This window comes from Mastomys coucha, unplaced genomic scaffold (assembly GCF_008632895.1).
Source record: "Mastomys coucha isolate ucsf_1 unplaced genomic scaffold, UCSF_Mcou_1 pScaffold5, whole genome shotgun sequence".
Classification (NCBI taxonomy): domain Eukaryota; kingdom Metazoa; phylum Chordata; class Mammalia; order Rodentia; family Muridae; genus Mastomys; species Mastomys coucha.
In genome coordinates, this window is record NW_022196911.1 from 93,962,412 (window position 1) to 93,974,800 (window position 12,389).

The window sequence follows — 12,389 nt, forward strand, 5'->3', positions numbered from 1 at the left end:
CCCCCCCCCCCCGCTCCCCACCTCCCCGGCTTCTGGCCAGGTCCTATTGCCTTCTTTATCGGAATCTCCTATGTCCAGTGAATATGGAACAATGTCAAAAATCTCTTGCTTGCCGGGCAGACAGAAGGTGAGGGCTGGGAGAGACCTGATGCCCCCAGTACCCCGGAGCAAGTTCCCTGGTGTCTCTCTTCACACCAGCAGTGATGGCGTGGGCGGACAGTTTCATCTGGAGTCCTGTCTGCAGCAACTTGAAGTCTTTGATCCAGCTCTCAGTGACAGCTGAGAGGACTATAGTAATCTCTTTGTCCCCAGCCACCCTCTTTCCACCAACAAATGACTGGTGTTTCTCACTGGTGCTAACCATGTGGTTTCTGGTTGGCCTCGGGCTGGGACATCAGTTGGTGGTGGCCTGAGATTGCATCCACTGGAGCCCAGCTGGCAGCCTGCAGGGAGGGAGGAATGGAACAAAGGCCCATCAGCATTTCTCATAAGATGATGGCTGGAAAACTCTAAGCCTCTGCCTGGGACAGACTGAGAGGAGAGCCAAGGTTATATTCAATCACTTAATGGAAGAAGGGAATCCAGCTGAGTTCCAGAACACAGCGGCGCCCACCATGCTGGAGGTTGAGGCTCCTGGGGAGGTGCAGCATCCTACCAGGCTTGCGGAGTAGCAGAAAGGCCCAACAAATAGGGAGTTGGAGAGGCCTTTGTGAGCCCTGAAGGCTCCTCTGAGAAGGCACCATGGAGACTCTTCTTCCCGGGCCACTGAGCAGTGTCTCCGGACAAGTCCTTTGTTGTCCTTCTTTGCCACTGTGGTCAGGGAAGAGGCTCCTTCCTCAGGAAGTGAGAAACACACCTCCAGAACAAAGATGGAAACGTGGCCTTGTCCTGTCATCACCCAGCCTTGCCTGGCCCAGGGTATGACACATAGGGACCTAAGGAGTACTGTGAACTAGACCATATGTAGATTGGAACATGAGAGTCCCTAATGGGTTCAGGTGACCAACATATGGCCAAAAACCCGGGGTCCCTTGGATTTGCTTATTTAAAGTTCCCTTTTCATCAAAACACTATCCAGACAGAGGAGATGAAAGGAATTCTCCAGGCCTCATGCAAGGCCATTTTGGAGAAGTCTAGTCCTTCACGCCCTGAAGTAACTGATCCAAGCACTAGGATCCTTTATCCTCAGCACAGGCAGGTGCACGTGCACGTGCATGCACACGCACGCACACGCATACACACATACAGAGTTGTGAGTTTCCCCGGCTACTCCTGATCTTTCACTTTCTCCATCTTCCCGTTTATCACTTTGTGTATTGGTTTTGGTTTTGGTTTTTGTGGCAGGGCCTTGATATGTAGCCCAGTATAGCCTGAACTCACCACATAGTAGAGGAAAGCCTTGAACTAACACTCCTCTTGCTTCTAAAGTGATGGGATTACAGGTATGCAGTAGTTCAGGGCTTCATGTGAGGCTACACCTCCAGCTCCAAGGCAGGCATTTTCTGCCTTGTTTACTAGCCACCATTTTCCCAATGCCCAGAATGGTACCTGGTACTAAGTAGGTATTCAAAAAGTCCAATGAAGAAAGCATGCTAATCACTCTCTGAAGAACTAGGGGAGAGGGAAGTACACCCCCTCCCCTTACAAGTAAGAAAGCCAGAGTGGCCCTGACGGCCTGTCCCTGCAAGGTCTTTCTGCTCCTCCTCCTCCCTCTCCCCCTTCTTTTTCTCTGGGTCTCAGCTATGGAGACAAAAATCAGACTAACCCTTGACTCTCTTCCACTTTATCCATCTCACTTTCTCCAAAGAGTTTCTCAGTCCCTGAAATCACTGTTGTTTCTGGGCAGTCTTAGCCTTTATCATTATTAGAGCAAGCCCTTGGAGCACAGGCATCCTGCAGGTTCACAGCACCTTAGCTGTGGGCCTGTGTCCATCTTACCGGGCCTGGAGTCAACTGTGGGCCAGATTCTGACTGGAAAGAGACAAGACAGGGGTTCCTGCAACCTTCTGCCCATTGGATGGGCCAGGGCAGGTGAGGGGGGGACTGACCCTTCTCCTGTGAGGGCACAACAGCCCTGGATATGCCATGGGTGGTCTTTGATGGCACTGAGTGTGAGGAATTGGGAGATCTCTGCTGTGGTTATGGAGTCTTTCACATCTTGCTTGTTGGCAAAGATCAGCACTGAAGCATCTTGAAGTGCCTGAGGGCAGAAGAGCCACCTAGGTCAGCCGGCCGGCCAGCCCAGCATCCCTCCCACAGTCCTCTAAGAATCCCTGCACCACTGTCCTAGCAAGAAAGGCCCATGCCAGGCAGGACAGAGGTGGGGGCCCACCCTAACATTAGCAGCCCCATCTAATGATGCCGAAGCTCACGGAGCCCATCCCAACTGCTCACAGGATGGTTGCAAGAACTTCAGACATTGGTGGTTTTGTTTTGGGGGATTCTCCCTCCCGAAACAGGGTTTCTCTGCTGTCCTAGAACTTGCTCTGTAGACCAGGCTGGCCTCGAACTCAGAGATCTGCCTGCCTCTGCCTCCAGAGTGCTGAAATTAAAGGCGTGCGCCACCACCACTTGCCTCAGATCTTCTTTTGCTGTTGCCGTTGCTCATTTGTTTTTTCAAAACAAAATCTTACTCTGTAGCCCAGGCTGGCCTGGAACTCAATATAGAGCCCAGGCTGGCCTCAATCTCATGAAAATCTGCCTCAGTTTCCCAGATTGCAGGCAAGAGCCACCATTCCCCTCGTGAGGTAGGATCTAATGATCCTCCTTATTAGAAATGAAACAACTTTCTCAGGGTCTCACAATGGGTGAGAGGCAAGATTAGCCCTTGAACCAGAAACTCTGTGTGAAGTGGTTCTGAGGGCGCTAACGGAACCCTTTATCTGTAGTGAACTAGCTCTCCCCATGTTACAAGGAAGAATAGGGCTCTCAAATTAGCACCTCACAAATGAACCTCAGAGAGGGTGTGTGTGGCCAGTCTGAGAGTGCACCTCTGATCTCACTAGATGGCTTCCCAAGTTCGGGGTGCTTACCTCATGGGCCAGCATCTTATACAGCTCCTCCCGGGTGGTCAACAGCCGGTTCCGGTCTGTACTGTCTATCACAAGGATGACAAACTGTCCAGCAGGATTGAGATATGAGCTACAAGCTTTCTTTTTGTTGAACATGCCTCTTACCAATGGTTCTGATCACTGGCTTCTGCCCTGCCCAACTGCCAGCCCCACAGGAAAGGACCCATGCAATCTGTCAGTCTCACCAGGCTGGGCTCATTTTTAATCACCTTATAGTTGGAAACAAAAATCCTAGTATGTAGCCCAGGCTGGCCTGGAGCTTATGAGCCTCCTGTCTCAGTCCCTCGAGTGTTGGGGTTATAGGCACGAAACACCACATGCGTCTTAGGACTTGGAAATCTTTCTCTTTTTCATCCTTACATATCTAAATTTTTATTTCTTTTATCTTTTGTTTTTAGGATTCAAAAGTCTTGGTTTGGAAAGGTGACTCAGTGATTAAAAGTACTAGCTACTCTTCCAGAGGTCCTGAGTTCAATTCTCAGCACCCACATGGAGGCTCACAACTATCTCTAATGAGATCTCATACCTTCTTCTGTGTGTTGGAAGACAGCTACAGTGTACTCTAATACATTAAATAAATAAATAAATAAATAAATCCTATTTTAAAAAAGTCTTACCAGATGCTACACTGTGTTATTTGACACAGCATTTATTATAATTTCCTCTCAGCTGAAGTGACCTCCATTCAATCATGTCCCAGGTGGCAGAGGCTCAGAGAATACAGCAGGTGACTAGCAGGCCACTTCTCTGACCTCCCAGACCCGGTCCCCCCCCTTACCTCAGCATCAGTGTAGTAAGTGTCCCAGGTGGAGCGAAGCGCCTCCTGGCCCCCTAGGTCCCACATGAGGAAGTGGGTCTTCTGAAAAACGATTTCTTCCACGTTGCTCCCAATGGTGGAGCAGGTGTGAACAACCTCATTGGTCAGGCTAGGGAGGCCAGAGAAGGTCCTAAGGTCTTTGCCCAGTTCACTCCCAGCTCAGACCCCCAAAGCAGCTGAGTCCAACCCAGAACAACTCAGCTCTGGGTGACCAAGCACTGGCCAAAGCCCATGTGCCGTGGTTGATATGGGGAAAGAAAGGTATGAGTTAGTCTGAGTGTGGCCCGGCCTGGGACCCCAGTGAAGAGAGGCTCCTTAGAACAATCCTAAATCCTCAGGCTTGGCAGAAACACCCAGGAGTCTTGTCTAAATGTAGCTTAGGATCCCAAGACCTGGTGGCTTGCTGCACTAGTACGCTCTGTGGACCACACTGGAATGTTGGGAGCTGTGAACAATCAGTCAGATCCCAGTGAGGCCATCAGTGAGGCCATCATAGAGGCCATCAGACACTTCCCTGCTTTAAGGACAGAGAAAAAGAAAACTTTTGTTTATTTTCAGTTTGGGGTGGTTTGGTTTTCGTGGTCTTTGTTTATGTTTTGTTTTGTGTGTTTGGGGTGTGTGTGTGTGCGTGTGTGTAAAACAATATGAGCTCAAATATGAGATCCTCCTGTCTTATAACCTTCAGAGTGTGTGATTACAGGCAAGGACCACAGTGCCTGTTTAAACATGTTTTATGAACGCTTACCAAGAAGTTTGAAAGCGAAATCTTTGTACTGGTTTTTTTTTTTTTTTTTAATGTAACAATGTCAGGAATCTAGAGTCTCAAGTAGTTTCAACAAGCACTCTACCACTAACACCTCCAGATCTTTCTTTTCTAGATCTTAATTAATTAATTAATTATACATATATTACTTTCTCAGGGAGCACATGCTCTCAATAGAGTCTCCACATCAGGAGAGACGCCATCCGGAGCAAACGGCTGGGAATGCTGTTTGCACAGCTTGTAGGATAGAAAGCTGCAGGGCTCACGGTCCGCCCAGGCTGGGTTTGAAGTAGGAGACCGAAGTTAATTAAGTGTAAGGTGGAAGGGTGAGGAGAAAGGGTCCTGCCGCCAGGGGGAGCCAGGAGCAGCGAGGCGAAACCGCCTGGCGTTCCACACCTGCCAGGGCTGAAATGTGTTTGGCAGGGTAGATCGCGGGAGGCCGTGGGACCTGAAGTCGCCCATCGCAGGCAGGATTCAAATCCAGGCCGGCAGCCACAAAATCAGGAAGGTCACAGCAGCGTCCTCCCATCACTCCTGAGTACAACTACTCAGGAACCCAGGGAAGGGATCTGCTGATTGGTGCAAATGACTATCAGTCTAGTGTGAGGCCCAGCCCTCTCTGTCCTCCCAGGAGTTACTTACAACTGGTAGAGAATGGTGGTCTTTCCTGCATTGTCCAGTCCCACGATGATGACTTTGTGCTCTGGAGGCATCCAGGGGGGAGGGCAAGGTCAGAGCCAACCCGGATGACTATGGGCTTGGGTGTCCCCAGTAGGCTTCTCGTCTTGACCTCTTCTTCCTCCCCCTGCGCTCCGGCATGGATGGATGCCTTCTCTCCCGGTTCCACCAATTTCTAGTCAATCTCCGAACCCAACCACAAGGAACTAAAGCTCGCTCTCTCAGCTTTCTATGTGTCCCCCTTTCTAGGGAAACGCGTTCCCCGCGGGCTGGGGACCCCTGCCGGGGCCTGTACCGTTTCACTTGCCTGGACCCCTGCACTCCTCCTGACCCCTATCCCACCTCCGTCAACATTTCTAGACAGCGATTGTCTGAAGGGTCCGAAGCACGCTGGGCTCTAAACCACAATCTCAGGAAACTGACTTTGGGGACTATCGGAGTCGCACAAAGCTCAGCTGGGAGGTGGGGCCGGGGGCAGAAGGCTCTCCCACCCCTGTGCGCTGAGCACACCGAAGCGCAGGGTAAAAGGGGGAGCGGGAGGAGAGCAGATTGGAGGTGGTGGAGCAGATGCGAGTGCACAAAACGAACTCTAGCAGCGCAAGGTTCCCAAGTCAGCCTTCCCCGACGACTCCAAAATCCCAAGAGCCCCAGAAGACAGCGGAATCTAAGAGGTCACTGGGCTGCCCGGTGCTCCCCTTACCCTGGCTCCCAAAGATTCGCATCAGTTTAGCTATCAGCTGCCCCATGGCACTCCCGAAGCTGGGGGCCTCCGGGGCTCAGCAGCCTCCCAGGCCAGAGTTTGGCCCCAAATTTTCAAAGCCCCGCCTAGGGGAGGGCCAGACTCGCTGCTCCTATCAGGTGTGGGGAATCCTGAGCGTCCCTCTCCAGACCTGGGAATCCCACCGGACGCTGGCCCCTAGCCGGTGCGGAGGGATTAAGTGACGTCACCTCGAAGACCAGGTATTTAACCAGGACCCTAAAAATGCAAGAAAATCCCAGAGTCCTCTTTACCCTGAGAAAACTGAAGTTGGGACTATCGGCTTTAGTGCTGCAAGGGGGATGTCTGCTCTTCCTCCCTAAAAGCCACCGCGGGGGCGAAACCCTCCAAGGGCCGTATAACTTTCTCACGCTGAGACACAGCCTTTGGTTTTTCCAGACAGTGTTTCTCTGTAGCCCTGGCTGTCCTGGAACTCACTCTGTAGACCAGGCTGGCCTCAAACTCAGAAATCAGCCTGCTTCTGCCTCCCAAGGGCTAGGATTAAAGGTGCAAGCCACCACCGCCCCAGCTGCGACACAGCTCTCTTATCTACAAAGTTCAGACTGAAGAACCTGGTAACTGAGTTACAAAACAAACAACAAAGAATCTCAAAGTGTTTTGCTAATCCAATCTAGTAATTTTTTAAAACATTTTTTTTTTTTTAATTTTTGTTTGTTTTTCGAGACCGGGTTTCTCTGTGTAGCCCTGGCAGTCCTAGAACTCTCTGTAGACCAGACTGGACTCCAACAACAGAGATCCACCTGTCTCTGCCTCCTGAGTGCTGTGATTAAAGGCGTGTACCACCAAGACCAGTTCCTTAAAATTTATTTGTGTGTGTGTGTGCCACATGCCACATGTTTGAATATATGTATACCATTGGAAGCCCAGATCCCAGCTTGGATACGGAAACCTAGCTCAAGTCCTCTTGAGCCCTCTCTCTAGCCCCTGTTACATAATGTTGTAATTTTCCCCATTTTGTGTTAGATGGTATTCATAGCTATCCTTAGCTACATGCAATTACATGAAGCCTGCAGGCCACAGGTTAGACATGCCTAATATCACAATGATGGCTGAGGAGATGGTTCAGCGGTTAAGAGCGCTTGTTGCTCTTCCCGAGGACCACGTCCTGTTCCCAGCAGCCACATGGGACAGATAACGACTCTCTGTTAACTCCGGGTCCAGGGAACTTGTTGCTTCTGGCTTCTGCTCTCTTGTGCACATACCCACATGCAAATTACACATACCTATATATAATTAAAAATAATAAAAATGCTGAGCAGGCGTGGCACACGCCGGCACACGCCTTTAATCCCAGCACTTGGGAGGCAGAGGCAGGTGGATTTCTGAGTTCAAGGCCAGCCTGGTCTACAGAGTGAATTCCAGGACAGCCAGGACTACACAGAGAAACCCTGTCTGGAAAAACAAAACAAACTAATAATAAAAATAATAATGATGATGATGATGATGATGATGATGATGATTATAAAATCACCTCACCATGATCAGGTGGCACAGGCCTTTAATCCCAGCACTCAGGAGGCAGGGGCAAATGCATCTCTGAGTTCAATGCCAGCCTGATCTATAGATCTAGTTCTAGGACAGGCAGGGCTACACAAAGAAACCAAAAATAAAATAAACTTACAACCGTAGGCAGGTTTGTAGATCACATACCAGCCTCCAGCAGGTCTCCAGCAGTTTCATTAGTAGACAATTTTCTGGGCCTACTCAAAGCAGGCTCCCCTAGGAAAGATTGTGGGTCTCCAGTCTTATTGTGGGTATCCCTAGTCATTGACTGGAAAGATCAAGGTTGCTTCTGCAGTTCACTGAGAATCTAAGCACTCTGGCGGTTGGCCAATGTTGGAAGCCTAAAGACAAGATCTTCCAGCCAGTGACCCTGAAAGACCCCTGGGGGAGACCCCCACTCAAATCTCGGGAGGACGTACACCCAAGGAATCACGAAAGACCACATCTTGATGTAATTACAAGAGGTATATTTTAATTTCAGGACACCCTGGTTCAGCACCACAGTTATCTCACGCAGGAGATAATGGAGCCGACCACGAGGCTTAAAAGTTAGGGGTTTTTATAGGGAAAAGGTCTGAGGGAACAAAGGGATCAGTGTGGTCATACATGATTGGCTAGTTCAAATATTAACTATTACATGCAGAACAGAGTGGAAAATTCCTAAGGTTGGTGTTAATCTGAGTCAACAGAGCATCTGACCTTAAACCATATCTGAGAGGACCAGATGGTCCATTATTTAGTGTCTGCCAGGCACGTCTCTGCAGGCCTGGGCCTTGGACATGTCCTCATTTGCCTGGATGTTTTCCTCTATGTTTATAGTTTTATGTCGTCTTGACCTGCCAGCTCTTATGATATCTAACAACTTGTTTGCTCTTTCCCAGGCCTATGTGGCCAGTTTGTGATGGATTCTTAGGCCCATAACTTTTCTTCCTAGTCAGCACAGGTTTAAAGCTTTAATTTTTCCTTACAACCCCTCAGAGGGGTGCCAGGCAGGAAGGCCAAATAGAGGAGTTAGGGGTCATGGCACATATCTCTAATTCCAGGCCTGGGGAGGTTGAGCTGGGAAGATCCTGAGTTAAAAACCAGCCTGGGAAACTGCATGGTGGTGGTACACGTCTTTCATCCCAGTACTTGGGAGACAGAAGCAGGCGGATCTCTGAGTTTTAGGCCAGCCTGGTCTACAGAGTGACTTCCATTCCCCTTCCCCCTCCCAACGGAAATAAAGCAACCCAGCCTGGGCTACATAGTGAGATTGTCTCTTACAATGTAAACCAATTAGTCTCTCTCAGCAGCTGAGAAACAGTCTTTTTATTTGTTGACTTGTTTGTTTCAGAGGACCTGGGTATGTGATCTGTCATCCTGGCTGGCTTTAAACTCCTGAACTCCAGCAATTCTCCTGCCTCAGCCTTCTGAGTGGCTGGCCTCACAGGCTCCAGCAGCAGGCAGACCCAACAGTGGGTTTCCTGGGTCACACGGAAAACAGCAGCTCCAGCAAGAAGAGGGAGAAAAAAAATGTGTTGTTTGTGAATTTCACAACCTGGGGGAAACCCAGAAAAAAATCAAAAGAGAAGTAGAAAAAGGCACGTTGACCTTTGGTGGAGAGCCCCAGAGTCCCAGACTCCACATCTTCTCTTTGGCCCTGAGAAAACTGGAGATCTTTGGTGTACCTTTCCAGAACTGCAAACCAAGGCAGACTCCAAGAAAGGGGCTGGAGTCATCACATCCCCACACTGAAACATTCTCCTAAGGCCCCCTATGGCTGTCTAATTGGCAGTAGCAACCCCTTAGCGGGCGGGGGAGGGGGATGGTTACCTCTATTGTGCCTCCTCCTCATGTCCTACCAACCTTTTTTTTTTAAAGATTTATTTATTTATTATATGTAAGTACACTGTAGCTGTCTTCAGACACTCCAGAAGAGGGCGTCAGACCTCATTACGGATGGTTGTGAGCCACCGTGTGATTGCTGGGATTTGAACTCAGGACCTTCAGAAGAGCAGTCAGTTCTCTTCATGGCTGAGTCATCTCTCCAGCACCCCCTACCAACCTTTCTTTTCTTTTTTTTTTTTTAAAGATTTATTTATTTATTATATGTAAGTACACTGTAGCTGTCTTCAGACACACCAGAAGAGGGCGTCAGATTTCATTATGGGTGGTTGTGAGCCACCATGTGGTTGCTAGGATTTGAACTCAGTACCTTCGGAAGAGCAGTCAGCACTCTTAACCACTGAGCCATCTCTCCAGCCCCCCTACCAACCTTTCTTAAAGACAGTTCAGGCCGGGCAGTGGTGGTACACGCCTTTGATCCCAGCACTTGGGAGGCAGAGGCAGGTGAATTTCTGAGTTCGAGGCCAGCCTGGTCTACAGAGTGAGTTCCAGGACAGCCAGGGCTACACAGAGAAACCCTGTCTCGAAAAACCAAAAAAGAAAAAAAAAAAAAAGACTCTTCACTCAATAAGCTTTGGATGGCTCTCTGTTGCTGAATTCAAAGTAGCTCTCTCATGTGCCCTTCAAGAGCCTCCATAAACAGCCCCTGCCTGCCTGCCTGCCTTTGCAATATTTACATCCACTGGTCCTCACTCTTAGTCAGATCTCTCAAATGTGCCCATGCTTCAGTGTCTCTTGAATACCTTGAAAGGCAAACACCTGGAAGCCTTTAACTGGGACACTTGTGGTGAGCAACAGCAAACAGAACCAACCCTTGGAAATTGGCCTCTGACCTCCACAGGCACCTAGCACATATAACACACACCTTCATCCTATTCCTCTTGTTAGATAGAGCTAGAACAATACAGAACTGAAGGCCAGGATCCACACAGTCCCTCTGGGCTGATTCTGAGCCGGTCCTAGGAAGGGAGCTGGGGTTGGGGCTGTGGGGCTTGACAGGGGCACAGAAGGTATTTGGGGAAATCACTAGTGTTTGAGGCATGGCTGCCATCTGGTTCCTAGGGGGAGAAAGGCATCCTGCTTTGTCACCCAGTTGCAGAATTGAAAGTGACACTTGCAGAATTGCAAGCTGGAAGCACAGTGAGTGAACAGAAAAGAACTGCTGTGGGGGCTGGAGAGAGGGCTCAGTTAGGAGGGGTTAAGAGTGGCTTGCTGCTCTTCCAGGGGAATAGAGTTTGGTTCCTAGCATCCATGTAGGTCAGGGGATCTGGCATCCTCTTCTGGCCTCCATGGCATTTGCACACACAAATACTTCTCTGAGAAGATTTGAATTAGAAGGAAGCATAGGCAGCCACTATAGAAGCTAAAGCAAAATTTAGGATATTAGACTGGAACCACGAGCCCATCCTGGGCCAAAGTGACCTCAGTTTAACCCAGCCTATTTCAGGATAGTGGACCTTAGGGCAGAGCTGGCTGGGATCTGTGGCCTGTCCCACTTCTGTCCCAGAGGCAAGCAGCATCCATCCACCAGAGATGGAAGCAGCTAGTCAGAGAAGCAGTGAGGGGAACATAACCAGTTAGGAGGGAATCCCCCTGCCTCAGCTTCTGAGTCCTGGAAGTGGTGGCGGTACCAAGCTGGCTGATGTCCTGGCTGTTAAAATCCTCATGTGCTCACATCCACGAGCTCCCTGACCCAGCAGCCTGAGTGGGTAGAGGGTGTGGTCACCTAGAAATAAGACTTTCTCCCCATCTCTAATATCTATGCCAGCTAGAAATGCCCACCTATAAGTTCTAAGCAAATGCAGTTGTAGGCAGAAGGTGCCCAGAAAGAGGCAACACTTATTCGTATTCGGACACCTGCTTCCCCCACCCCCCAGCCTCCTGACCCCTCCTCTTTGCAGAATCAGTGTTTCCTGGAACAGAAGAGTTAGTTGAACTTGGGGAATCACAGGCAGCACATAATGATATTGGGGGAGGGGCAGCATTGAAGTTGCCTCTGGGGTAACTAACTCCCAATTTTCTCACTGGCCACCTCCAACTTACTCCCCTCCGAGAGCTTCAAATCCAGCTGGGCTCCTCTAGAGGTCAGTGGCTGCTTTCCACTATGGCCTAGGCTAAGTTTTCCTCCCAGGAGCATCGCATCGGCAGCATCTGCAGGGAAGGCTGTGTCTTGCCACTACCATCTACAGTCCTTCCATTTCTGCTTATCAGTTGCAGAACAAAACTCAGACTCCTTAACGTAACAGAAGGCCTGCTGTGACCTGCTCCTGCCAAGCGGCTCTGGCCACCAGCTGTCACCATGTTTTGTTAGTCACTAGCATGTCACGCATGTCCCCTCTCTCCTCTGTACAAGGAACTTCCTCCCACTTCTCTGCCTAGGTTAACGTAACCATGTTCGCAGGTTTCAAGTGAGCCTCACCTCCCTCTTGAAGCCTGCTCTGACCTCCCTGGTTAAGGGCCTGGTACTCTCAGTACCAAAAGCTCCCTATAGCAAGAAACTCCCTATAGCAGTGCTCTCTGTGGCTTCCAGTGTGACTGTGCCTACCCATAGATCTTTAATAAATGCTGGCTCCATAGCTAAACATAGAAGGGAATATTTGATTCCCATGTAAAGATAGTGGGGAGGCTGGGAGGGAGTGGGGGCTTTCAACAACTCTACTATCAATTCCCCAAGGGACTCTCTCTGCCCCTGGCCTGCCCAGTTCCCTGTTTATGATCTGTTGGCTCATCTGGAGGCCATCAAGGGTCCGATGTCACGCTAACTCTTAAACACAAACTATGAGCAGAAGCACTCAAGTAGAGGGCCCAGACGTCCAAGTCCTCTAGAGCTATCATCCCAAAAACAAGACCCAGGAAGGTAAGGAAGCTTTGCAGGTGCTGTGTGAGGCAGGATAC

At 49.8% G+C, this 12,389-nt stretch overlaps 1 protein-coding gene across 1 annotated transcript; it reads right to left on the reverse strand.

The window, feature by feature from the left end:
* Positions 1 to 29: 29 nt before the first annotated feature.
* Arl5c (ADP ribosylation factor like GTPase 5C) lies at positions 30 to 6,134 on the reverse strand. The gene is made up of 6 exons (XM_031354130.1): positions 6,030 to 6,134; positions 5,294 to 5,354; positions 3,850 to 3,997; positions 3,033 to 3,116; positions 2,049 to 2,200; positions 30 to 443 (listed from the first exon to the last, which is right to left on the reverse strand). The coding sequence occupies exons 1-6, from the start codon at positions 6,073 to 6,075 to the stop codon at positions 395 to 397; spliced, it is 540 nt and encodes a 179-aa protein (XP_031209990.1). The 5' UTR covers positions 6,076 to 6,134; the 3' UTR covers positions 30 to 394.
* Between the last annotated feature and the right edge of the window lie 6,255 nt (positions 6,135 to 12,389).

Bases quoted from the DNA above. Each gene is read 5' to 3' on its own strand.
- Arl5c (XM_031354130.1), bottom strand. From the start codon at position 6,075: ATGGGGCAGCTGATAGCTAAACTGATGCGAATCTTTGGGAGCCAGG. The intron at 3,998-5,293 runs GTAAGTAACTCC...TGGCCTCCCTAG, and splicing joins ACCACCATTCTCTACCAGTT to CCTGACCAATGAGGTTGTTC. The intron at 3,117-3,849 runs GTAAGGGGGGGG...CCTGCTGGACAG, and splicing joins CTTACTACACTGATGCTGAG to TTTGTCATCCTTGTGATAGA.